This window comes from Triplophysa rosa, linkage group LG21, assembly GCF_024868665.1.
Source record: "Triplophysa rosa linkage group LG21, Trosa_1v2, whole genome shotgun sequence".
Lineage (NCBI taxonomy): Eukaryota > Metazoa > Chordata > Actinopteri > Cypriniformes > Nemacheilidae > Triplophysa > Triplophysa rosa.
In genome coordinates this window covers 7,050,639-7,074,514 of record NC_079910.1, presented here as the reverse complement: position 1 = coordinate 7,074,514, position 23,876 = coordinate 7,050,639, and the positions used below count along the sequence as shown (strand labels likewise).

Genomic DNA, 23,876 nt, shown 5'->3' with positions numbered 1-23,876 from the left:
CTAGAGGGCGCTGTGACTCTGTCATTGCAAGATATTTTGTTTTTTACATATTATATTGTATTGTATTGCAATGCATAGTGTTATATTTTTTGATGCTATATGTAGTCCTGTCATATGCTGGCCTTATTTGTAAAAAGCCAAACAATAACACATCATAGAAATAATGACGAAATAAATTCAAATTATTATATTAAATTTCTTATATTTCTCAATATATTCAAACATTACTAATATTCGGCAGTTAAAACAACTCATAATTTATTAAGGATTTATTACAAAAAAAACACTGTATCTTTCTGCATTTAATACTTGATCAATGATCATACAAAATGATGACTATCGAAAAAGTAAGAATATGTAAATTAACAGTGCATTGGAATTGATGGATTGATAGAAAGCGGGCTGTTTGGCATACAATGTCTCATGACAGTGACCCAGACTTGTTGGCTACACCAGATTATACTGTAGAGATCTGCTCATTATGTCAGAAGTGCATGAGGTTAAGCCAGAGAGTTTTTGCAGAACAGATTTGACAGAAAATAGGCAAAGAACAGGAAAACATTCATTCAAAAAGCAAAGAACACAATTCATATTATGGTCACATTAGTTATAAATAAAAAATGTTACCAAGCGGTGCATGACAGTAAGGGTAAAAAGAGCACAACTCGCACATTTTTTGAACTTTTACTGTCAGCATTTCTGGGACAATTTTCTAACACTGACAGTGTGTATTTTAAAATTGCACACACTGGATGTTCCCCAATAGCTGAATTTACCCACCAATTATGCATATACAAACCACATTGCTTGTGTCCTTTCCCCCATAACTGTATATTTTCTGTGGTAGGCTACCACTAAACATGGTCATAGCTTTCATTGTATAAAGTACATACATGAGAAAAAAAGGTCAAAAAATAAATGTCTTTAAAAGTGACCATGCACCACTTACATGTGCCTTATAGTTTTAAAGCAAGTTACTGAGAGATTCTCAGAAGTCTTAATGTATTCTTCTACACACAGCAAAAGCCTTTGACCATCAATTTTTGGTTCCTTTTTCACTTTTTCCATTTTCCCAGTGCATTTGACATTCAAAATACTGTTCTTCTAATCTAATCTGCTATCTGGAAATGAAGTAAAATCAACTTCCTATATTTATGATTACGGCCTCAATGTGTTAATATTAAAACATTCAATGAAAACAGTTTCAGAATCAATAATTTATGGCAAAAACAATGAAAGCACACTTCCATAACTCAAAACAACTTACAGCAGTTGTCAAGTTTTAAAATGAAAACAACGCATTTGAAAACCAAACCGTTTTAAATCCAGATGTTCATTATGGCACACAACAAATGTCAAAGAATCAATGGCTTGGACAAGAATATTGAGAGTTACTCAGTTTGTCCAGTAGAGAATAAACCAAACAAATGCTGAAATCCATTCACTTTGTGACCGCTATTCTTCATTCCACCGAGGTTATTTACATAATTAAAATCATACGCAATGGACATTTTATATATTCATATAAAGATGAAATGGATTTGAATTAGGCTTTAATCTCTTCTTTACAAATTCACATTCTAGAGGACATCTGAACATTCAAAATAAACCGTATTTACGCTTCTTTTGAGAGCATCAAGCAGATATCTCTTCGTGATTCAGGTAGCAGTGTATACTGTGGCTATACATTCTGCAACTGTTAAGGTATATCCAGAAAAAAAACTCATTTAGACTTACTCTCTATTCAAAATAGGCACACAATAACCAGGCGCGATTTTCTACAAATCAATAATACTGTCCGTTCACTTTGCCCTGATTCATATTACAGTAGTACAAGGCATACACCCTTAAAAGTCATTTCACCCCCCAAAATTTAAACTCTTCGGACACGTCTTCAAGATGGCTTGTGTCACATCCAAAAGGCACAAAACACCCCACACAAATACAAAATATTTAAGGCTCATTTCTACACTGAGATAGAAAATGTCTCGTCATATACATCACTATACAAAGGCTTTCCTGATGAACAATTTTCCTATTGTACAAATAATTTGAAATGATTGAAAATACTGTTCAGGGAATGTAAATAAGTGCGGAGCACAAACCAATATATACAAACAAACACGTTCATGTAAACGGAAAAACTAAAATGCCAAAACCAAATGTAAACAATAAGAAAACACAACGTGCCTTCTCCTGACCAAAAGCTACCGGTTATTTATGCTGTACAGTTAAAAATGATAAATACATTATTCTTGCGATGACTTTTTCTCTGTGCAGATACTGAATTACACAAACAACCAGTGATGCAAGTTAAATTAGTGGCACGCCAACTGTTTCTTAAATTAGTAGCTTGAATTTCCAGTGCATTGTGTTGCAAATACAACATATCTCTGAGACTACGCTCACTGTCAAGCAATAAGTCTCAATAAAACAAATGTTTATAATAATTTCCTAAAATGTAAACAATCTCTAAACAGCTGTTGGTGTTCACCTATTATACAAGGAATGACGTACAGAAGTGCAACATATATTCTGTTCGAAGCTGCATCACTTTAAATAAAAACTCAGCATCAAGAGGATTTTGGTGGCTCTCTCGTTGCAGTTCGTGAACAAGTTCATCTGTTGTCTTTGGCAAAAGTGTGCATCATCCAGTTCACCTTGGTCTTCCAGCTTTCTCGAAGAGCTTCATTAAATTTCACTTTAAAGTTCTTCAATGCCTCGTCTTCAGACTTTCCCAGGGCCAAAGAGTCCTTCAAGAGATACAAATAAATAAATATAAATATATATACAAAAATAAATATAAATATATATATACATACACAAATAAATAAATAAATAAATAAATATATATATATACATACACAAATAAATAAATAAATAAATAAATAAATAAATATATATATACATATATATACATATATATACATACACAAATAAATAAATAAATAAATAAATAATATATATATATATGTGTAAATAAAATCTATACACAGTAGGGCTGTCACGATAAATATCACGTGATTTATACACAGCTTTTGAGTGAAGAACGGGAAAATGCTGCATCCGAAAGCCAGAGGGCGCTCTCGTGCGGAAACTCCAAATACGCACGGCAGAAGACCATAACACGTTCTAGAATCTAGTAAATGCCTATGGACATCTTTTTATCACTGTTACGCAAGCCTCATCAGGTGTTATGATAATAAAGTATATTTATCATGATCATGTTTGACGGGTGTTGCTTTTCCAAATGCACATTATAAGCGACTCAAACTCGCACTGCTTTTAGATCGAGCAGCATTTCCTACTGATCCCAGAGCCGTGCTTCACGGACAAGCTACGCATTAAAAAAACATATAGACACATTGCATATCTCAGCCAGCTCGATTACAATAGGATTTAGTGGTATCGCAATAAATTATCGTGAAGATCCAATCTGCCCAGGGGTGATGCTTACCTTCAGATACTGGATGTCTTTGGAAGAACTAAGCTCAGGGAGACCGGCAGCTTTCATTAAGACAAAGAGATTCACAAAAAGAGTCCCATTCCGACAGAGGATCTTATAAGCCTGTTCACAACACTCCCGGAACCTGACAAGGACACACACACATATTCTTTACTTTTTAATTTTCAGTATTCCTTCCCTCAATTTATTTTCAGGCTACATATAAATGTAGTCTGCAGTAAGGTTATATACACAACAAATGAGATGGATTCACACAAGGAACAGTGTATGTCCCATTATTTCATTCTATTGACATATTAGGCCTCATTATTATGAGCCCTGAGGGAACTAACTCTGTGGTGTCAATTGAAATATAGATTTTTTTAGGCGCTTGAGTTACTAAAATATATCTGAATGTACCGTTCAAATTTCTCACTGTTGTTGGTCCGTCCCTCCTGAATAACATGGACAAAGTCGTATGTCAGGATGAAAGGAACACGTTCCCTGTTGATCCCGAACTTGCTCTTGAAGTTCCCCAGAAAGTGCCCAAAATCTATATGGAATAACTGCAAACAGAAGACAGAAAATCTCAGACTTAAATTATATTGACGTTGTACATTCTGGCATACTGTTAAGAAACAAATTCTGTAAAACATTTATTTACATACGGTAATCATAATTTGTGTAAGATTACGATCTGACAAACTATACAAATGCATTACACGCTGAAAACATTTTGTTTCATCTTAAATGATTACACAACATTGCACTTGGAGGGACGAGTTCAAGTTTCCTCCTACCTGACCCGTTTCCCTGATCATGATATTGTCACTATGCCGGTCCCCTATTCCCAGAACGTATGTGGCTACACAGTAGCCTGCACAGGACAGCGTGAATTCCTCAATGGCCTGATCCAGTTTATCCCTGTTAGAAAAATAATTGAAAGAACATTTTAATTCTTCACCAGTTCTCATCCCTACTGGCTTCCTGTCTGCAAAGCCACATGTGTGCCAACTCACATACATCTGTCTTTCCTATAGTGTTAAAGAGGATTAAATAAACCGGTTCCCGTTTGATGATTTTCAGACTAAATGACTCACATGAGATCCTCAATGATAATCTGTAGGGTAAATATGTAACAGGAAGAATCTTCCTGCTTCACATTATTTCCTTATTACTGTAACTCAGATTCCCCCCCAAAAAACTGTATTACAATAGTCTCACACAAGCAAGACCCCTGACTACATGATGCAAGGTTTGTCTTGATGCAATATACTCCAGTATTAAAATTATACAAATAATAAAATGGGCAAAAAATAGGCCCTGACGCTAAATTCTGTAACTAAATGATCTTATCTGTATCCAAATAAATGGATATTTTTATTATTATTCAAGTGAGACGGGTGACTGTACACTGCGAATTAATTCTGTAAACGTGCTTCTCATTGATGTTGGAGGTTCAATACAAGCTAAGCTCGACTGACAGCATCTGTGACATGGTGTTGATGACTGTCAAAAGATCTTAACTTGTATTGAGCCTTGTAAATTCCTTTAAAAACAATATAATCCAACATCACTAACCTCCTGACCTATAGTGTTCCTACATTCATTCATTATTCAGATATGAGTGTAGAGTACCACATAGATGACATTGTTGTAGGCCAACCCGGAAGTTAGTGCCGCACCGGTTCCCTTGAGCGAAAGCCTATGCATTTTTCCCTAGACTTTTAGAAGATCGCAAAAAAATAAGATCTGTGATTAACAAAGGTTTATGATGTTTACACGTTTTGTCTATCAAAATAATCTTTACAAATTAACACAACGCTTGAAGCTTAAATGCAATCGCCAGAAGTAAAAAGCTTACATTATGCTATAAACAGACTAAACTATGGTCGCTCGACACCACCACCACCACCAATCCTCCGACAACTTTAGCAAACATGTTCCCTGGTAAGTAATTACTCTGTGAATTAATCCCTGTCCATGTTTTTAGAGATTTGTGCCCATGTAGCATTATTTGTGAGATTTATATGCGCAATGACGTCTAACGTCACCGCCAAAGGATGTAGTCGCTTTTAGCAACTTGTTAGCAACCGCCGTTTTTAAGACACAATAAAGCTTTAAATATTTTTAAATATTTTAACACGCTCGTGATTTTTTAGAGGTTTTGTTGACCACAGATCTTATTTCAAGCAATTAACCAAAAAACCCATAGACTTTGGGGCGATGGAACCGGAAAATGACGTATTTTTGTACGCAGCATCTTTGCAGTACTCTTGTAGTGCTATTAAAAATGAAGAGTTTGGTTTTAAAACATTTTCAAAAATCATGTTTTTATTATTTTATCATATTTTTATTGTGTTAGTTAGCTGTATTTTTTTAGATATCATGGCTTAAATCAAAACAAACCAACTGCGGTTTGATTGATATTAATGCACAACTCAAAAATCATGTTTTTTTATTATCTCATTTTGGACCCAAACTTCAAGTATACTCATAAAAATACCATGTTTGTGTATCTAAGCATTATTAAGGTAAAAATGTATTGGTTGAAAACATTTCAAGATGGTAAACAAAAATGATGCAAAAACCATGATATTTGAAAGTACACTACATAATATGTATTTAGTATGTTGACCCTGATGAGTTATTGTGCGTACAGGCTCAAACAGTATCACTTTAACCCTTAATTCATACTAAGACATCATGATTTTCTCTCACCAGATCTTACCAGATCTAAAACTTGGCAAAAGATTGTGTTGTGCAGTGTTTTTTTCTTAGAACTCAGGTTGTATCTTTAACGGCCTGCTGAAGTTATCAACACAAACACAATTTGCACTTTAAGCCACTTTAGTGGAAAACACCTGCCAAGAGCAAATGTAATTGAAAACACTGCAGTATGCAGGATAAATATACTCCAGCGCTGCACCTTTTGCAACCAAAGTGCACTTGATGTTACGCTATAGCAGCGCTATGAAAGTTTCAGGTCAAACAAGAGAGTGAGATTTGAGAAAACTAGAACACGCAGACGCTATAGCTCGCCACATTCACACCACACAGGCCCGTGTCTGGATACAATGCTCACCCAGGGTTCATGGACTTGAGCCAATTGAGAAGAGCGTCTTTGTTGAAGGCCGCAGTCGCCGCGCTGTTGCTGTTGTTTCTCTGGATGTTGGCGATGGTGTCCGAGTTCTTCACCACCTCTATGAGACCCGTCTTATTCCCTGTCGACATGCATCCGTACGGAAGCATCCTGATACCCAACAAACAAATTATTGATTTCAAAATTGGGTTTTTTAACACACCGCGGTTTCCACAATCGATGCTAACCACGTTTCATTTTGAGAATCGATGCTAACCAGCATTTCATTCGAATCTTCTTAAAATGATCAACATGATGCATGTGGTTTACATTGTTTTCCATCTTATGTAAATGTAGAAGCTCTGCGGAAGTCAACAACACAAACCTGAGATCGAGACCTTCTCTTTTCCACAGAACGTCCATTAGCTGAATCATCTGAAGGGTTAGCATATCCTGTCTCAGATCTAAAAACCACAGACTCCATGTCAAAGGCTATATAAACAATACAAATCTGTGCAAATACTATGCCATTAATGATAATCATAATCGAATTTGCCTTCATACCATCTCCGTTCTTAAATATGAGCCCCACGTTGTCATATTTGTTCTTGTACATCAGCCACAGCGGTTTCATCTTGGAATCCATGAACTTGCACTTGTCTGCACTGAAGCCAAAAACAGCATAAGTCAAGAAACAGAAAACGCACACCCACGCAAACGCTTGCAAACTAGTCTCTTCTCTTTCTAGTTGTCGTTGTTTATTTGTAGTCATTGTACGCTCAATGAAATTATGACTAGGCGGTTTTATCCTCCAAATCTTAGTGATTTCTTAGAAAAAGCGGTTTTGCACAATTATTCCTGTTATCACAAACTTTAGGCTACTGTATCACACACCATCGGAGGCATATCGACCACATATGGAAATAAGCTTACACTGAAACTGACCGAGATCTGATAAAACCGCTTCTAAAAACTTTCTAAGAAAGCATCTAAATAAAACACACATCACTGTGGACAACACTGACGTCATGCCCGTTGCACACAAGAGGGCATGTGCTTCCCTCCATTCAGTATTTAGAATGATTTTAATTACTTAATATTCAGGTTACTAGACAAGGGTCCAGATTATATTGCACAAGACTTATACGCAACACGTAAAAAAAAAATAGTACCAGATTTCACACAGCAAGATGTTGGGGTTAAGAGGCGACACAACGTCAGAGAGCGCTTCCATGTACGTGTCCTGTTTAATGCACACTTTCATGTCTTCTGTAGTCTGCAACCTTGTTGCCTTCTGACTGCCTGACTTCACAAAGTCATTCAGAGCCTTCATCTTATTCAGAGCCTCATTCTGCAGGACACAAACAATAAAGTGAATATATCAAATCTATATATGAAAAGTTCAGATGCAAAACCCTCTAACAGCCACGTCCGTCAAAATGAGATTACAATGTTGAGTGAATGCTCTTCACACAAAGTATACGTTACTCAAATCATTTTGCTTCAAATCCCCCGAAATACCACACTCTGCCCGGTCTGAAATATCTGGTATTGCTAAAGGTACATGTAGGAGCATTTGACGGATTTTGAATCTGATCTTCATATATAACAACAGATATGCATAAACACATTCATTCAGTTCTCTGCGGCGATAGTGAATTAAAAGTATTTGCAGCAAAAGACTCAGAAATCAGGTGTAATGATGAACATTAATTGAATTAAACAATTCAACTCATTTCAATTCAAACCAATTCCATTCCTATTTATTTATAACAATAGTTTTTACTGCATTGTCTTAAGCAGCTTTACAAATAAATAAATCACAAATATGGAATAGAACACTTAGCATTATTGCCATTTTAATTGTCCACTTAGAGAAGATAGTAATCTACTTTTGTCAATGAATATTTTCCTGTGGCTCAGTGGTTAGAGCATGGCACTAGCAAATGCCAAGGTCATGGGTTCGATCCCAAAAATGTATAATACAAAGCAAGTCGCTTTGGATAAAAGCGTCTGCCAAATGCAAAAATGTAAATGTAAATGTATATGATAGATAACAGGTATCCTATTGAACCCAACATGCCTTATCAGCTTACATAAAAATGGCCAGAAAAATTATTTTATTACATTACATTATTACAAGACATTAAACACTTCTTTAACAATTCAAATAAACAACAAATTCATCACAGTGGAACTGCTGCCATAAAGTAGAAATATATTTCCTCCCCACTGGGCAAATGTACAGTATGTACCCACTAACTATATTTACACACATACATGTACTGTATGTTCTTAAGAAAAAAGCGTTTAACTACTACTGTAAAGCAACTTCTGAGAAACAGCTCGCAGTGAAGTGACAATTACCAGAAAACGCCAAGTGCTAACACTGGGCCCCATGTGCCAAAAAGAGCACAATAGAGAAACCAAAGCAGTTTACATCAGGTCAAGACTATTCTGATGCTTAAAGTCAATAAGACTAGTAGTAATGTTAAACAGATACTGACATCAAGCGCAGCAGGTTACTGGGGAAAAAACATGCAGAAAGCACTGTAATTTGTATATTGATTCCATTAGAAACCTGTGGCACTATGAAATCATTCCTCTGTTTGTTTGAACATCTATAGTGGCTCAGCCAATAACATTAATTTGGAGTGAAATCTGTGCAAAACCTGTTTGACAATTATTATTATTTATATAGAAAATACATTCACCTTAGTCATATAGCAGAATTTTCAGCAGCTCGCTCCTTGCCTGATGTCTACTCATTTCATGACTAGACTAAAGTTGAGTATGTGAATAACATCATACTCAACTCTGCTCAACTTATATTTATGTACACAGCACATTTAAAAACAACAGAGTTGACCAAAGTGCTTAACAGTAGATTACAATTTTTTTCGTAGCACTTATTTTTTTTCAAGTTACTTGTCCGGTCGGGCAAGTAAAATTCTCTCTCACTTGCCCATACAAAACATTCACCTGTCCCGGACAATAGGTTCATTTTCAATCCTAATTCAGAAATAATTGGAACAAACCTGCTTCAACAAGCTCTTGATGTGGTAGATGCTTCCACGGCAGTACGCCTCCAGAATAAGTCCAAATCTCAAACTGGCGGATGGCACGTGCATTTCAGACCTTCAAAGCATGAAAAAGCCTAAATTACACCCAACAACAAGTCATAATGCTTATAGATTTCTACAATACTACAAAAGCCATAATGTACCTGAGATGCCAAAATAAGAAGTGACCTATTTTCTTGTTGGCAAGAGCTCTCTCCAGCAAGAAACTGGTCAAGTCACAATCGAGGTAAGATTCATACTTCAGAACCTGCACCAGTTGCAAGAGGTATTGAAAGAGTTCGCCATCACTGTTGGAAAAAAAAACATGGATTTATATGATTTGAATTTTAATACGAACCATTTAAATACAATTTATAAATGACTCTTCTCATCATTACACAATTGAGGCAACTAAAGATGATTTTTTTTTCAAATGAAACTTAAAAACACTGAGGGTATGCAGCAGCTATTTTAAATCCCCATTTAACTTGTTCTCCAAGCACCACAAATTGATGTAGCGTGATCGCATAACACCTACTTCAGCACATAAACAGACTCTTCTTCTGGGGCATTTGACTTAAAAACAATTTAATATGTTTCTTCTAGCCACAAAACAACACTTGGTTTTTGACACGATTCTCACAGATAATTTAAAATTGCTCAGTTACTCGGAGATAAAAGAGCAAGTGTATCACCCACCGCAACTTCCTGAGGCAACGGATGGTGAAGGAGCGCACGTGAGGGTCAGGGAAACTGTAGTCCAGAAGTTCTAAAGCATGCAGAGCGGGAAGATCTGTCCATTTGCGTAACAAGCAAACCATCTGAAAAAAATCAACGCTGCACTGAGAGAAAGCGTATCGCATTTTGTAATGTACATTATACTATCAACTCCAATATCATACATGAAGTTGTATCACATTGAGTATCTCTTCTCAGGTAGATCCAGTAGTGTTTCATCTCACCTGAGCCACATCCTCGTGTTTATTCCACTTAGTGATGAGCAGAAGTTTGGGGAGGCTTTCCGGGTAGTGCTGCCTCACTTCTGCCCGTAACTTCCACAAAAGCTCCTTCTCATCTTCAAAAAACTCTGTGTAGTTTTTATTGTCCACTATCTCTTTCAGTTTCTGTTGCTGAAGAGAAAGACAGACAGACGTCAAGTAAACTTTATTAATTTGAATCAATAATTCCAATCACAACAATACTTAAGAAAAGCTTCTGTCTTTATCTAAACTTCATATCATATGAAAATAATATTAATTCAAGAACATTTATATTTATATAATGGGTCTCCTCAGAACATTAAATGCCATTTCTTACCTCCTCTTTTGTAGCAACAACTTTTCCCCCATTAAGACTAAATTCATTTAGCTGAAAGCGATAAGAACAGATTTAAATTATTAGTCTAAAATGTGTAATATACCCAAGCCATATACATAAAACATAAATAGAGCCACGGAAAAAAAAATAAGAGACCAAATTTTCATTCAAGCAGCATTTCTAAATGTATTGTGGCCATTCCAGTCCAGTGTCTGTTGAATTTCAACAAAATAAATCCAACAGCAACGTGAAAGACAACATGACAAGACATGAACTTGTTTTCTTTGCAGTATTTGAGGTCTGAAAAAAAAAATACAAAGCTGTCAGGATATGTGGACAGAACCCAAATGCAGGCAGGTGAAGGGTTTAAACAAAAAGACTTTAATAAATAAAAACAAAACAAAAACCCACGATGGGGAAAACACTACAAACAAAACAAGAATCAAAACTAAAACTCTCCCACAAAGGGGACAAAACAAAACAAGTACCTTTGAATAACAAATAATAAGTCCACGGGAAACCAGGAGCATGGACCACGAGGGCAAGGTAAACATTCAAGGACCATGAACAAGGAACAATGCAATGACAAGGTAAAAAGGGAACTGAGACATTAAATAAGGAAACATAACGAGGGGAGATTGCACAGGGACGGAGACGGGCAGGTGACAAAACTTAACATTACTGGGAACTGGCGGGAAGATGATTGGGACAGGTGAGGGAGATGAAACACTAACGGAGAAACGAGGGGGCGGAGCTAAACAAAAAACAGGAGGACAAGCGGCGAAATGTCAAAACAAACCGCCACGTGTCTCCACACAAGACGAAACACACACACAAGACATGGTACTGTCACGACCCTGTCCACAAGGCACGAAAACTCAGGACAGGAAGGACAGGATCCTGACACAAAGCATCTTTTCCCTTATTTTGACTTGTTTCTCCAGTTTTCATTTAGGCTACTGCAAATAAATGCAAAAAGAAACCATTCGGGAGAAATAGTTCGTAGTTAACAGAATGAAACAAAAATGATCATTTTACCTCAACACATACACTCTTAAAAATAAAGGTGCTTAAAAGGTTCTCCACAGCGATGCCATAGATTAGAATAATCAGTTTTGGTTCCACAAAGAACCATTCCGCCAAATGTTCTTTAAAGAACCATCTCTTTCGTACTTTTTTATCATCTAACGAACCTTTTTTTCACCACAAAGAACCTTTAGTGAAAGAGAAAGGTTCTTTAAATGTTAAAGGTTCTTTATGGAACCAAAAAGTTCTTCATCTACGGCATCGAAGAACCTTTTGAAGCACCTTTTTTTAAAAGTGTACCTAAAAATAGTAAATTCAGAAAAACTGAAAATAATTTTGAAATGGTGTCTTATTTTTCTCCGCAGCTGTACAGTGTGTAAGACGTTTCGAGAAACAATATATGAAACCATAAAAACCTTTTCGATTGGTGGATAATACAGGGGATGTGGCCTAATGTTGGCAAAGCGAATCAGGAGACCAGCCGTGCTGTCAATATTAGGATTTTTCTCCACAGTACCCATAGGATTTAACAGATCACCCTTATCATCTGAAAACAAAAAAATGGACCCGTTAAAACCGATCGGGACCTCCATGCTGATTCATTTGTATTTGAAGTCACAAAAAAATCAGAAAACTCAGCCAGATTACTAGGAAGTTCACTCCTACAACTGTGTACTACAGAATCTTTAAAATGTCTCAGTGATGAAAGGTCAGACTATAAGAGGTACATGTTTGGTGAAATATCACTGTGTACCTGGAACAGAAGGCCAAGTGGACAAAGAAAATTCCCCGGTCTTCAGCTGGTCCTTGTAGTCAAACACCATTGTGTTCACCCAGGCCAAAGGACAGTCCTGTGGAAAGAGGGTTCATGTGGATGTCTGCTGGCATGAGACCTTACACAACAGTCATTTTCATTGACACTAAATAACCAATATAATCCAATATTATGTTGAATAAATACAGCAGCAGCAGCAGCAGCAGCAGCAGGTTCTTCAGATGTTAAAGGTTCTTTACGGAACCAAAAGGTTCTTTTATGGCATCAAACAACCTTTTGAAGCACCTTTTTTTTAACAGTGTACTTTAACGTATATAGTCAAAGTTATACATTTTAGACAACCATGGCATTACAGTCATTCCACATGTAATATAAACTCTGCTGCAAAGAACTACCTTGGTTTATAGAACTTAACTAAAGATTTTCAAAGAATAGTGCACACATCAAACAATAAAATAACACAAATGTAACTTGTAACTGGGAATTACTGTATGTTGTGACTAAAGAAAATTTGTAAAATTTACTCTTAAAATGTCTCAAACCCTACAATGCATTTTAAAACAGTATTAAACGTATTATGATCGACTCTGATCTCTTACTGGCTGCTTTTGATCAATTTTTAGACCAAGTCATGCACTTCAGTTTCTTATTTTAGTTTGTGTGGCAAAAACATTTTGTCTACAAAAATAATTTAACCCTTGTGTGGTGTTCGTGCCTGCCATTAATTGTTTTTAACCTCATACAGTACATTTATATTTATTCAAGATTAAAAAAAATTCACCCAGTTAATGTCATAGATTTTTCTGTTTTAGTACACATCTACAAAAAATGCTTACCTCTTTTTTCATAAAGAGGAAAAAGACAAACACTAAGCATATATGTTATCTATGTTGCTTGCAAATGGGATAAAGTAAACATTGATTTATTAATTGTAAAAGGGTGTCCACTAGTCCAGCAAACATTAGCAAAAAAAACACAAGAGGGTTAAACAATTGAGTACACACCTTTTGAGAAACATTTTAGTGACCCTAAATGTTTAATCTGTAGTGCCTATACAGTTCAATATGAAGATAGTCAAATACATCCATCTCCCACAACAATGTGAGGACAACAGATGCATATACTGACGTTTTTTATGCTCGTGTCATCTAACACTCATGTAGACTTCTTTAGCTGACTGAAAGAGAAGTAATACTGAAAGCAGAAGTGCGTGTGTTAGCGTTGAGCCACAGCAGCCCACCATACACGCACACACACACGCACACGCACACGCACACGCACACACACACACACACACACACACACTTTGACACCTGGAAATTTCAACACTGCGGCTTCAGTTGACACTGCACGCTATTTGACACAAACAAAAAATGTATGTCGGTGTGTTCTGATTTGACTTTAACTGATATTTCCAAACATTTACTCACATTAAGCAGTCACTGGACCACAACATCCTGTTATAAGGGGTTTAAGTATTGCATCATGATGGGTATTTTTTATGAGAAATTAAATTATTAAAGAAGACACGACTGCCATCTAAACCAGTGTTTGCCAGCCTTTCTTTGTCTTGTATAGTTTGTTTGTCTTTTAAAAGTAGCTCTTAAATAACTGCATATAGTTTTATATTGGTATGACTTCCTGAAATATTTGATGGGATAATTTTTTTTATTGAATTCCCAACTGGGGTTTGCATGTCAATGTTTGTGCATCTCAGATCTAAACACCCCCTTTATAATGAATAGTTTTTGACTATAAAATTCACCTATAAAATGTATTCAGCATATATAAAACACAAAGTTTAGCATTTGTTCTTATTCATATATCTTTTATCGGATACTGTCTGTCTGTTGGTCGCTAAGTGACGCGTTTGAGCTGAAACATACCGCACGCTTGTTCTTCTTCTTGGTAGGGCGCTTCTTAGTCTTTTCAATGACGCCGTAGAGGGCGAAACAGAGGCGGCTCATGCGAGGCAGGTCACTAACGCTGATGTCGAACACCAGTTTCTGGTCCCATACAGGGTCAGAACAAACGCTGACCTCACTGCTGGTCACCACCTTGCAAAGGAGCTCACTGCCGTGGAAGAGGCCAGCCTGAACCACCATCTGAGAAACAGAAAATAATCTGAGAATACACCTTCATTAAAAACAGGGCTTTTAAGATACAGTTTTAAAGGGAACTTTCATTATTCTGAAAATGAAATTATGTATGAATGAATGCAGTAAATGAGGAAGTGAATGAGTGTCTGGTGGGAAAACATTTGCATGCGGGGGAAACCAAGGATAGCTGTCACATGGGAAAGTTGTCACAAGGGCTGTATATCTGTACTGTAAATATTAGGTTTTAGGTAAAAAGTCCATACATTGCAAGAATTTCAGTGATCTCTGTCCTCTGAATTTATATTTTAATATATATATAATTAATTATTTTTATTAATATATAATTTTTAGTAACAGCTGTGATGTAAACAAGAGAACAGTTGCCATAGTGACACACATTAAGGCAGGGGTCAATAATATAAGGAAAGTATATTTTAATAAAAAATTCTACCCTAATTTTAGGACAATTGGAAATGGGAAAGTTGAGATTTCTTAATTTAAATGATACGTAGCCTAAAACAACATTTCTTCATCTGTTTTCATCTATAATATTTTATTTTATTTAGTTCATACCTTTTTTAATACAAGAATGGTAGAATGTTTCAGTAGCATAGGGGCAATTCCAGTGCTATGGATGTGACACTTTTAGTCAAAACTTTTAGCCTCAATTCTGACAGAATGTATTTAATAACAATACATTAAATCATCTGTTTTACTAAACCTCTGATGAGTCAAGACATAAAAATATCAGTCTATGCATGAGTTTTTTTGTTTTAAAAGAGAAAAATCTGTGCGTTACGTATGTGACAAAAAAGGATGCACGTTTGAGAGACAATAACTTTGTAGGATATCTATGAAATAAAATGTACAAACCAGAAGCATTAATACCTCTTCATAGACCACGAAATAATTTTATTTCAATTTTCATGTGCCCATTTATGAGGAATATGGACAGTTATGGTTGAGACCATTCATAATTTACTCGCCCTTCTGACATTTCAAACCTGCAATGCTTTCGTTGTTTTGCAGAACACAAAAGAAGATATTTTTAAGAATGTTGGTAACAGAAAACCGTTGGTCCTCATTGACTTACACTGGTACAGTAAAAGTGAATGGGGACCAATGGTTTTTCGGTAAACAACATTCTAAAAAATATCTTCTTTTGTGTTTTGCAGTACAAAGAAATTTGTCATACAGGTTTTAAATGACAAGAAGGTGAGTTAATGATGACAGAATTTTCATTTAGAGGTGAACTACTTCTTTAACTACTAATACTACGTAAAAGGCCAAAAGAAAATGTAAATCAAAATCACACATCATTTCAAAAAGAACCCAAATGAGCCTGAACATTAATGCTGACATGGCTAAGTTAAAAGATAGAAATGATTTGCATAAACAATTTGTTTTGAGAACAACACTTGAAAATTTTGTAAGATAAAATGCATAGTCATGACATTAAAGCAATTCAGCTCCGTCCATCACTGCAAAAACTGTTCCTCAGGCTAGATGAAGAAGCAGATTCAACAGCTAACTTGTCTTAGCATGAATTTCTCACGAATGTTTTTATCAGTATAAACCCGTCAAATGACAGTTTGTTGCATTGTTGTTGTTGTACAAAAAAAAAATGATGCAAGTGTTATACATGAGCAGCAGAGCTGGCCTTTTCTAAGAATCTAGGCCCAAGAGAGAGCCGTAAAGCCAGATAGTCACTCCCCACTTCCTGTTTTGATGTTTCGCTTAACCGCTTCTGATGAATTATGGGAAATATGTGGTCAGGGTCACATGACCACAGTGTTCATGATTTCACCCCTCACTACCTGCCACAGTTGAGACGCTAAACAACATAACTGCATCCTACTAACAATGTACACACACACGGACAAACAAACAACCAAACAAAACAGAACGCTTACCTTCATGCCCTCATCCGCATTCACCCGACTGCCCTGTAAGAGATGTATGTAGAACGGCTCCTGGATGGACCACAGCGAAGATGTGTTTTGCTGTTGAAAAAAAAGTTTATTTATTTGTCAAATTAAACATTTTCCTGCTTTGTTCGTATTTTAGTTTTAAGTTAAAAAGCAGGTGTGGGAGTGCATCTGTGTGAGCATGCGAGCGTGCTTTTCAGTTACAGAGAAAACAAAACCAAAAAGAGAGAAGGGGAAACTAGCATGTGTGAGTCTAAACCAATAAACCGAGCAGTGAATTCGGCACAGTAAACATGCTTTCATTGAAAAGTCTTCTGCATCAGACCACATACATCAGAATGTACAGTAGACAAGTTTCTTCAACACAGCGCTAGGGCTGCACGATACAGAAGAAAAATGAAGTAACTTTCTAAACAATGCAACATACGATATGTGATCAATTATATTAAGATATATCTAAAAACTGTACAAATTTATTATTTCCGAATTTTCCGATGATATGTTTATCAAATTTAAATATTTTTCTTTTAGCATTACACTTTTACAATTTATAAAACCTACACAACCAGCAAGTTGTACATTTTATGCTCCATCTCATTAATTCCAAACACTTCCATGAAGAGGTCACCGATGGCCAAACGGTTACCAAAGAGTAAATGATTGTAAAATGAGTTCAGCGGGGTCGGCACTACAAAACAAGCTACAAGAGGAACATGATAAGTAGTTCCTATGTCAATAACAGATCATGTTCTGGTGTAAAAGTGCTATCTCACCCTTTTCAGAGGCAGCGGGGGAGGTTTGGATTGAGCGCGGCTTCTGGACACCTGATTACTGAGGCCACCCTGTTCCTCCTGATATTTAACGATGGATGAATGATGCACCATAGTCAGATGTGGAGTAATACCTCCGTGCAAACAAGAAAATATATACTGAAATAAAGGAAGAAACAAGTAACAAGAAAAAAAATTAGTCGTGGTTACTAGTACATTGAGCTATGGTGCTATCAAGAGGGATTCAGACCCAAACCGATCCTGCTTCTCTACATAACACACAATCAACAAATCCCTCAAGTCACCTGGCTTTAACTAGTAAAGATTATTGTAAAAAGCAATAAATAAGGTAAAGTAGAGCACATACACAGCGATCGTTTCTGATGATATACCATTTGCCATGATTTCTTACAGTACAGGATGGAAACGGCAGCAGAGGTACCACTGCTTTTATCAGTACCTGCTTTTTAAAATCTAGACTATAAAAACCAGACCAGATCCTGTACTCCTGCAGTAATCGTCATAAGAGCCTGTTCATTTAGTCGAAATCATATTATCCTCAACGTAGTTGATGTTTTGAAGGTCTATGACTCATCTCTGCAGGTACTGGCAGTTTCTAAACCAACAACTGCTTCAGACTTGTGAAGTCCTTCTACTTTACAACGTATTTAAATCAAGGTCACAGAGAAGCCTGAAAACACTTTAACTTGCAGCAAATTGAAATATAAACGAAACAACCGGAGAAAATACCATTAGACACAAAGCTAGATGCGTCACATGTAGCTGTTTATTGATTTTCACAGACTTACTTTAAACTGGCAAAGAGGATATTTTCCAAAAATGAATTCCAATCTCCCGTTAACCTGCAGGGTGTAATCCTCTGGCTTGTCCTGCTTTGCAGATCGAAACACGGTGGATTTCTTTCTCAGGGCGTTCTGCTTTAGGACAATGGGTAGGTCCTGAAGAACTTGCTGGAGAACGAAGGTCTCCTATAAGGAGCAAATGCAGAATGCATGAATTCATATTTTTATACAGTTTAATAAACTGGGGTCTGCAGACTCGTGGGGTCCAGAATTTCATTCGATGAATCAAACCAAATCAGCTCTAAAATGAATAATATGACATTTGATTTAAAAAAAACGATACAATATAAAACAACACAACAATGGTTTTGGATTTAAGCATTATAATCCCAAAAATGCCACAATTGTTATCGTACTATTAGAAATATATACAAATATATACAGAAAAATATTGAGCATGTTCGGAGGTTTAAAGAAACTGTCTTTATTTACTCGACCTCAAGTTGTTCCAAATCTGTATAAATTTCATTGTTCTGATGGACACAGAGAAAGATATTTGGAAGAATGCTTGTAACCAAACAGTTCTTGGCCACCATTGACTACCATAGTGGGAAAATTTGCGTTATAAATTTCTTTGTTCTGTTGAACACAAAAATGAAGATATTTTGAAGAATGTAGGAAAGCAAACAGTTCTGGGGCACTTTTGACTACCATTGACATTTTTCCTACTATGGTAGTCAATGGTGGCCAAGAAATGTTTGGTTACAAGCATTCTTCCAAATAATTTTCTTTGCGTTAATCGAAAAAAAAAAAAAAATATATATATATATATATACAGATTTGGAACTTGAGGGATGACAAAAAATGTTTTGGGGGCGAACTGTCCCTTTAATTCAATTACAGAATTTCACAGATGCAGTAATTCCAAAAAAATTTTTTTTGTCTTTTTAAGGGGCCGCAAACAGTTTGCGATTACGAAAGAAGCTCATGGTTCAAAAGAGACGGAGAAAAGCTGTTCTAGTGATACTAAAAATGAAGAAGTCACTCTCATAACAAGTGTTCACTCACAATACTAAGATTAATTACTCACAAAGCAATTGTTTTTCTCTACAGCTACATTTCAGCTTTTGATCCATGTCATGCAATACGAAAACAAGTGTTGCTGGAGTTTTTCTCATGACACGGTTGAAGTACACAAGTACATGACATTCATATAGAGTGGGTGGGGGATTGACAGGCAGCACATATAAATACTATGAAAGGCTCTGAAAAACTGGGTCACTCTGTGTGTGCCTGCAGATGTTGCTTATAGTGACATCATCACCGTGTCGAAACGTCTCCTAACTCTTGCGATATCAGAGGCAGAAAATGTGCCAGTCTAAAATTAGATTTTGCATGTTTTGCGGCTAAATAACAACAAAACTCGTTTCACACTGTCAGCACAAAGGAAAAGAATACGTAAAGTAGGGCTGAACGATTAATCGAAATCGAATCGCAATCGCGATGTGAGACGTTGCGATTTGCTAATCGCAAGAGGCTGCGATGTGGAAGCTATGTGAAAAATAGGAAACGCGTCTGTTCCAAGCCCGCTTTGAGTGGCATTCTTGCTAACCAACTGAGTGAGCGCACCTCCATTATGCCTAATCAGCACTGCCCCAGCCAACTGCATAAACGTCCGTCATTAAAAAAAAAAACATACAGAAGGCAGGAGAGAGACAGTGTGTGTTATTATGGCATCTGCAGAGTCAGATCGATCATTAGGCAAATAAATACTAAAGAACCGTCCAATTCAGAAGACCGCACACACAGCCTGTGTCATACTCGCGCGACTCTTCCCCGCGTTGAGCGTCTCACGGACGAGCAGTTTAAACTTGACGCGCATACACAGCCTGTTTCGTAATGACGTTTATAGTACTTGAGTCCGGCTCGGGCATCTGGCAATATGGACGAGGCTTGACGCACGCGCGCACCCTGTGTAAACTCACGCCTAGCTCCGCGTTTCAAACAAATGTAAATTCTATCTAACTGTTTTGCTAATTTCACTTGGATGAAATTAAACATTCAGCACATTTTTTACTTGTTTTAAAAAATCCCACATACTTAAACAATAATAAATCAGCCTATGTAAACTATGAACTATTTTAATAATTCACTAACACAATAGAAAATGTTATGGATTTAAGGGTTACAATGGGAGTTGTATTTGTTTTAATGGAAACTATAATAGTGTACACTGGTATTTGGATTGTATTGGTGTGATGTAATCTGGAAGTTGGGAACCAATTGAACAACAGTAAGCCCTATTTGAATAATGCCCAAAGCACACTAAAAAAATTAATTTTGTAATGGTTTTAATGGAAACAATTAAATGTTTTTATTTTTGTTGTTTTCTTTCAGGGTAACTATACCCATACTGTGCTCCACACAACAATATTGAATTGAAGCTTGAATTAGAAAAGTTAAAATCGCAAATCAAATCGCAATCGCAATGTCTGTCAAAAATATCGCAATTAGATATTTTCCCCAAATCGCACAGCCCTAACGTAAAGCGTTATACAGTAGGTTGAATTATACTGTAAAAGAAATTAAAATCGAAATATCAGAGACATCACTCACCTCACTGCCTTCGAACTTCACATTGACAAAGAACTTTTTAACGCTACGTGATATCCCAGAGTGTGTCACTATAGAGCACGGCTCCAATTCACAAGCAAAGTTGTACTCTATCCACTGATGCCATGGCAACATCTGACGCTCCTGAGCGCGCTCTTCACAAAACGCCCGCATTTTTGTTCGGAATTCGTTGACTTCGTGGTTCTTCTGAGAGTCAAACTCATGATGTCCTGTGGAGACAAAGTTTTAAGCTTTGTAAGACAATATGCAGTTGCTAAAACGCTGATCTTTTAAATAGACAATAATCAAAATTATAAAAACACACTGTTTTTCAGGGACCAAACAAAGAATAGTGTTCTACAACCCCCCAGTGAGGGAGAAACGAAGCATATTTCTTTTAAAGTGATAGTTCACCCAAAAATGAAGATTCTGTCATCATTTACTTTTGTCATTTCAAACCTGTATGACTTTCTATCTTCTGCAGAACACAAAAGAAGATATTTTGAAGAATGTTGGTAACCAAGGGCGGTACCCTTTGACTTGCATTGATTTTGTGTCTATACAATAGAATTGAACGGGTTCTGCTGTCGTTCGCTGATATTCTTCAAAATACCTTCTTTTGAGTTCTGCAAAAGAAAGTCATACTGGTTTGAAATGACAAGAGGGTAAGTAAATGATGACAGAATTTTCATTTTTGGGTAAACTATCACACTAGTTTAGCAGTGTGCAAGTACGAGACACTGCATAGTTTTGCAGACAAACGATTAAACAGACGAATGCAAAAATACGTCATATGTGTCCTTTGACTGTGCCCTATACTAAAATACAGATACATAGATACAAATTCTTCTGAATTTCTGAAGCTGCCAAAACTACATTACTCTGTTGCATTGGTTAGTAAGAGCAAAGCTATTTCCATTGCGATCTGACATGTACATTCTGATATCTGCAGCGTGAAACAGACCTTTCCCAATGAGCGAACTGATCTGGGTGGTGATGAGCTTCTCGACTCGGTCACCTTCCCGAGCCACCAGCCTGAGAATGGGCAAAAAGGGCCGGACGTCACACAGGCGACGCCCCTCGTCTTCCAACTCCTCCCGCTCTGCTGTCATGTTGATGCAGGTGAAGACGTAGGCATCGGGGTCACTCAGAGCACTGAAGAGTGGTTCATCCTTGGCGTTCTTCCACAACATCTAAGTCACATGCCATCAATGTTAAAATGTGTTGCAATGGTTTTGCTGCTATGTTTATGTCCTGGTCACAAGCATATGTTGTTTTGACACTTTTATCTAGTTTCATCTTTAAGAGTTTATTAGTAAACCAGCTTCGTTGCTATGCCGCCTCAAAACTAGACCAGTACCAAACTAGTCTGGACCAGCATGCCCAAGACAAACAATAGGCTATTTAAAGTTAGGGACCCCTAACAATTCCCGAACCATCAAAGGCAACTTTCTCTGCCACAAAGTGTTTACATGCCATCAGGGGTCTCCTCACCTTCTTGATAGTACTGATGGTGTCACTACACGCTACGGGAAAGCTGAGGTAGATTCCCGTGGGGAGGAGGAACTCCATGTTGACCTGTTGCCGACCCTCTCTCTCCCACACATCCTGCATGCCGTAGACCCCCGGCGGCATGATGCAGGAAACTCATCTACAGCTGAGCCCACCGCTGAACACAGACGGACACTTCAGCACAGATCAAGTGATACAATACATGAAATTACAAACCATTCAACCATTTACAGAGAGGCAGGGAGTGACCTCAATTAATATTCGGCGAAAAGAGAGTCGGTTGAACATATGCTGCCTAACAGGACATTTCGCTTGTAAATGTGTAGCAAAGGTCCACCCTAATATAATTTTACCAACCCGATGATTCGATTAAGTCAAAGAGAGCGGTTCAGACTAGGGGATATGTATAAATAAAGGCAAAATAAATGGTAATTGATACATTTCTTGTGTCACAGCTTGTTTTATGGTGCACAGTTGTGTCTATGGTCAGTTTTACTTTCTCCACAGAAAATACAGCACGAATCATATACATTAGCTGTTCTCATGCAAATGTTTATAGGTCACTTTCCCACATGACATACAGTCTTTATCTACGAGGTTATATCATGTTACGTTGTATTATATCATATAATATTATTTGTCCACGTATAAGGCACACGCTGCCTGCAGCTCTCTGATAAATTGTCTTAACGTTACAGTCTAGGGTTACAAAGCCGGCAGGAGGGCCAATATCCAAGAAACGTGGCGCACATCATTTCATATCACCATTTCATAAAGCAGGTTTTATTACACCTTGAACTAAGTCGATACGTATATACAAGGTGCAAAAACGTCGTTGCGATAAAAATGCGCTTGTTAATGATAATGCGTTTAAAAATGGCAGGTGTTTATGCGTACTGCATCACAAATCACTCAAATGCACATCTGAGAATGCTCGTGATGCGAAACAAATGTGACAATGTCAGTTTGAACTTGCCTTCAAGCCACACCGGTTGTTTGATTCATTTGTTCACCATCTTCAAAATCCAGCGATGCTCCTTTACTGTTACATAGAAATGTAATATCCTCCAGACGCGTTAATTCTGACCACTGACGCGAACGCCAGTATTTAAAGGATCTAGTTGTTTTGAAGCTGAAGTGTTTATAATCCTTTGGTGGCTTGAGGTGGTAAAGTGGCTGTCTGCGCTGCGCGTTGCACACCGTGCGTTTCTAACTCGTAGGGATCGTCAACATAGTTGCGTGGTCTCTCACCGTCTCTTCCTCTTTCTCTCTCTCTTTTCCTCCCTCCCTCCAGTGCCTCTGTATTTCTCTCTCCACCTCTCATGCGAAATGATACCGATTTATCATCTATATACGGGTGGCACTATGGTGGGATTTTTTCTGCTTCTATTTTGTTATTTTATTTAAATTACTCGTATTGATAATTCACAGTTTGATTTATATT

The 23,876-nt window shown here is 37.0% G+C and overlaps 1 protein-coding gene across 1 annotated transcript; it reads right to left on the bottom strand.

Annotated features, from left to right (window-relative positions):
• Positions 1–239: 239 nt before the first annotated feature.
• On the bottom strand, positions 240–23,876 carry pik3cd (phosphatidylinositol-4,5-bisphosphate 3-kinase, catalytic subunit delta). The gene is made up of 23 exons (XM_057319686.1): positions 23,409–23,876; positions 22,415–22,589; positions 21,885–22,113; positions 20,924–21,150; positions 18,314–18,493; positions 17,508–17,663; positions 16,720–16,809; positions 14,594–14,812; positions 12,687–12,783; positions 12,349–12,479; positions 10,907–10,957; positions 10,552–10,719; positions 10,289–10,410; positions 9,754–9,897; positions 9,566–9,665; positions 7,700–7,878; positions 7,092–7,192; positions 6,913–6,991; positions 6,531–6,698; positions 4,246–4,369; positions 3,866–4,011; positions 3,458–3,590; positions 240–2,753 (listed from the first exon to the last, which is right to left on the bottom strand). The coding sequence occupies exons 2-23, from the start codon at positions 22,553–22,555 to the stop codon at positions 2,619–2,621; spliced, it is 3,120 nt and encodes a 1,039-aa protein (XP_057175669.1). The 5' UTR covers positions 22,556–22,589; positions 23,409–23,876; the 3' UTR covers positions 240–2,618.

Excerpts from the sequence above, each read along its gene's own strand:
- pik3cd (XM_057319686.1), bottom strand. The coding sequence starts at position 22,555 with ATGCCGCCGGGGGTCTACGGCATGCAGGATGTGTGGGAGAGAGAGGGT. Across the intron at positions 12,784-14,593 it reads AGAAGAAGAACAAGCGTGCG|GACTGTCCTTTGGCCTGGGT; the intron begins GTATGTTTCAGC and ends CTCTTTCCACAG. Across the intron at positions 4,370-6,530 it reads CTCAAGTCCATGAACCCTGG|GGATAAACTGGATCAGGCCA; the intron begins GTGAGCATTGTA and ends TTTTTCTAACAG.